Raw genomic sequence first — 4,114 nt, 5'->3', positions numbered from 1 at the left:
TACGAATTCAAATCTCATGAGCTCCCTTCAGATAAAATTGTAAGTTCTTATACTGTGTAGTTTCTCGAATATCCAATGAGTGAAAGAAAAAAGGGTGCCACGCTAGCAACACTTTAATTTGGTAAACAAAGCCTGAGTTGTCATTTTTTTTTGCTAATAACGACGACCTTACACTACATTGTACAACCCGACAAGGAAGTCCTGCACGGAAAGTCACCCAACCCAAACGAAAGATGAATAACTCCTAGCTCCGCCGCAATCACTGCTCCGACCGAAGCTTGCGGTAGGACTTCTGAGATGTTGCGCCGGTTCCGGCCTTTGCGCCAGCATTCGTCATTGCGTTCGAGTTCGTGTTCGCAGAAGCGCTGGCAGTGGCGCTCGCCGACGCACCACCCGTGGTGGTAGACGGCTTCGCCGTGTTGGCACCGTCGTCACTCGTCACAGTCACAGTCCTGCTCACTCCAGTCCCAGTCCCAGCACCGACGTCGACACCGTCGTGGACAACGGTCTCAGGTGCACCAACATGAACACCGTTCACTCCGACTACAGGGGAAGCACCCACACCCACGCTAGCGACACCCGGAACACCCACCCCAACGCCGACACCATTCACGCCAACACCAACGCCGTTTACACCTACACCGACACCAGGCACACCGACACCAACGCCGTTTACACCCACACCGACACCAACGCTAGCAACGCCCGGGACGCCGACACCAACACCTGGTCCAACGTAACCGGGGCCACCCACTCCGACGCTAGCGACACCGGGAACACCGACACCGACACCAGGTACACCGAGTAGTCCAAACGTCTCGGCCACTTGCTTCTCGGCCTGCACATGGCTCGAAAGAGCCACGACGGCGATGCAAAGTGCGAAGATCTTGTTGTTGCTGAACATGATTGCTGGAGATGGAGACTTGGTCCGGTGGGAGGAACAGAGAGCTTGCTCTTGAAGAATTAGTTGAGCTCGAAGTGGTGAATTCGAGAATGGACAGCAAGTTGCAGCGCGTTTGAGCGAGAAGCGATGCTGTACACAGAGTTAGCAGCCTTCGCGGGCCTTGAATACAGTTTGCCGAGGAGAACCTCATCTGACAGCGATACAGGAGTGCATTCTCGAAGACAACATGGACCAGGCTATGCTCCATAGATTTACGAATCAAATTAGATGCCATGACTGTCAGTGTCCGTAAGCTGGGCTAACACCACTGCGTTACAGCTGTGAGATCTACGCTACACGTACGTGGTTCACGCTGTTCGATTGATGCTTACGGTCTCCGCAACGGGCGATCTTTGCGCCACAGTTGGCTCGTGTACTTTACGCATTCTTATCTGCCTCCGTGGTCTCATTTCTTTGGTCGGTGTGGGTAATGCAGACCGACAGCGTCTTGATACCAGCTAGTAGGGCTACCCGAGTGAGCCAATTGTGGCTCAACACCAACGAAGTCTCTAGCTACCGTGTTTGCGTGCAGACACTATCGGGCATCAATTACTTCTGGTCCATCTTACGCCACAGCATTGGACTTGTGTATACCGATAGCCCTACACGCGTATGACGCCGTCGACAAAGGTGTATTATAAAGGCTGCGCGTGTTGCTGACAGTCAGTGACTCCGTCATTTATACTAGCATTTGTATGCCTAAAGTTGAAGTCAATTCCCGATCATGCGTTCCGACAAGATAGCCTCGTGTATGTCTGTTTGAGCTGCAAGGGTGATTTGTCCGTTGTTGGGTGGCTCTCAAGCATCGATTTATTCAATCTGCTCACTTGATACCAGTACTCGTGCCGTTCACGGCCACATCAACTGGGGTAGTGAATACTTGCGCACCAGCGCCTATACGCGTTAAATTGACGGTTGACAGCCAATCTATCGGATGCTACTATTGACATCATTGGTATCACTCTGGCGAAGCCTCCCTGCTTTCCAACACCGAGTTATACGGCATTCGCTCATTTCTGAATTTGCCGTCAACTAGACCCAGCAAGTTTTTTTTTCGTTCCCTCTCGCTTCGCACCAGGAACTATCTCCTTCAACAATGATCAGCAGTAGCAAGATCTTCACACTGTTCGTGGCCGTCGCGGTAGTTTCGAGCAGAGTGCAGGCAGAAGAACAATCAGCTCAAACCTACGGTATGTTCGGCGGCGGGTTTCCAGGCATGGGTGGTGGCATGGGAGGCATGGGTGGTGGTCTCTCTAGTCTCACGAAGATGATCCCCGGCATGGGAGGCATGGGCGGTGGTACCTCAGGCACAAGTGGGGGAGGTCTGTCGAGTCTCACCAACATGATTCCAGGAATGAGTGGTATGGGTGGTGGCTCCAGCAAGACGACTACTAACACCGGAGCAGGCATGAGCGGTCCAGGCACGGTTCATGCACCTAGCATAGGTGCCATGGGTATGGGAACTGGAGCTACAACGCCTGGAACTGGGGCAGCAGGGGCGACGACGACTGCAACTGGGGCGACCGGGGCCACGGGAGGACCTGGTGCCACGGGAGGCCCTGGTACCACGGGAATGGCCGGGACTGGAACCACAGGAGGAGCCGGGCCAATTGGTGCTGGTCAGACGTACCGACGCAATCTTCGCTCGGACTGAACGGGTGAATTACTGGATCAACGTGTCCTTGCTAGACCTATGGTACATGTATTGTCAATGAGTTTGTTGAAGCTTCTAACGATTGTAGTCCGAATATTTGAGCGTTTATCCACTGGGGTCAATTGCAGTCCGAATGTATGAACGTTTGTCCACTGGGGTCAGTTGTAGTCCGAATGTATGAACGTTTGTCCATTGGGGTCATGGGTAACGTGCTTACAAGTTTCCAGTAAAATCAAATAGAGAAACTCCTTGTCGACCTTTGCTACTCATTGAGATTCTGAATACCAGCATCGTCGTTATTTTTGGAAATGAAATTGTAGACACGGCACTGCTTGAAACGACATGTATTTCGTACTATCTAACGAGGCTGCAGCGTTTATTATATTGTAGTAATATCATCGCTCGCAGTGAGGCTGTGTCAAACATGTTGTAACGGGGTACGAAGCCCTAAGTGTACCCTGGTTACATGAAGTGTGACACTTCACACTTCAGGAGTATGACACGTCATACTCCGAGATATTTGGTACAAGGTACCAAGGTCGTTCAAAGCCAACCATTGGTTAAATGACATTGCATTTCTATAGGTAACTAACAGTTTGTATTAAACCCAAACTTAATTTACCTATAAATATACTCAGTTTACAATCTACCTTATTTGGGTCACTTCGCTCTCTTTAATAAAAGAGGGGACCTGTGAACTGCCGTTCACTGAGAGTTTGTATACTCTCGGAAGATAACTTCCTCTTGCGCAAGGTGCTGTGTGACCCCGTCACACTTGGTAGCACTTGTAGTCAATCCACGCCATCGCAAGTAGACTACCTGAACCTCCGAAGTTCGTTGCCATGGATAGGAACGACTTCTCCCATTTGAACGACTCTTAGTTCGAGTCGGTTCGGAAGATGGCAGGCATCTTCGGGATGGAGGCCCTGCAGAGCCTGGTGGTGTCAACACCGGCTGAGCAGCTCGAGCGCGTCAATGCATTCGACGCGTACGAGCAGGGCCTCATCGCGCATGTGCGGGAGAACCTGCAGGCTCCGGCGGCGGAAGCAAATCCGCCTCACCCGAAGCCAATACGGCTGAAGGTAAAGCCGTATGAAGGGAAGGAAGGCGAGAACCTTCACTTCTGGGTCCGAGAAGTAGAGCTCGCGATGGACGCGGCTCTGATCTCGACCGAGCAACTGCGTGTTGCTTTTGCACTCTCCAACCTTAGCGGTCGTGCTAAGAGTTGGGTGTACACTCGGGAAGCAACATCCCCTGGATGTTTCACATCCTGGGCTCAGCTGTGCGAACAGCTCCGAGCCGCGTTCCTCCCGGCGAGCTACGAGTACCGCCAGCGTTCGCGCTTCCTCGCGTGTAAACAAGGAAGGCGCGAACTGCACGAGTATGTGCAAGAGATACGGGAGCTCACGGCGTCCCTAGTGGGAAACCCACTCAATGAACACATCAAGATGACTGTGTTCATGGACGGCCTTCGAGTGGGCCCCGCACGCACTCAGCTGTTCCGAATGCAGGCGAGC

General features: G+C 52.3%; 1 protein-coding gene across 1 annotated transcript; it reads right to left on the bottom strand.

Annotated features, from left to right (window-relative positions):
• Positions 1-259: 259 nt before the first annotated feature.
• Positions 260-1,329, bottom strand: PITG_11600 (carbohydrate-binding protein, putative; the record flags this gene model as incomplete). Its single annotated transcript, XM_002901102.1, has 2 exons — positions 260-1,033; positions 1,276-1,329. 2 exons carry the CDS (start codon positions 1,327-1,329, stop codon positions 260-262), a joined length of 828 nt encoding a protein of 275 aa, XP_002901148.1.
• Positions 1,330-4,114: the final 2,785 nt, after the last annotated feature.

Source organism: Phytophthora infestans, genomic scaffold, assembly GCF_000142945.1.
Source record: "Phytophthora infestans T30-4 supercont1.22 genomic scaffold, whole genome shotgun sequence".
Lineage (NCBI taxonomy): Eukaryota > Oomycota > Peronosporomycetes > Peronosporales > Peronosporaceae > Phytophthora > Phytophthora infestans.
The sequence above is the reverse complement of the archived record's forward strand: the minus strand, read 5'-3'. Positions and strand labels throughout refer to the sequence as shown.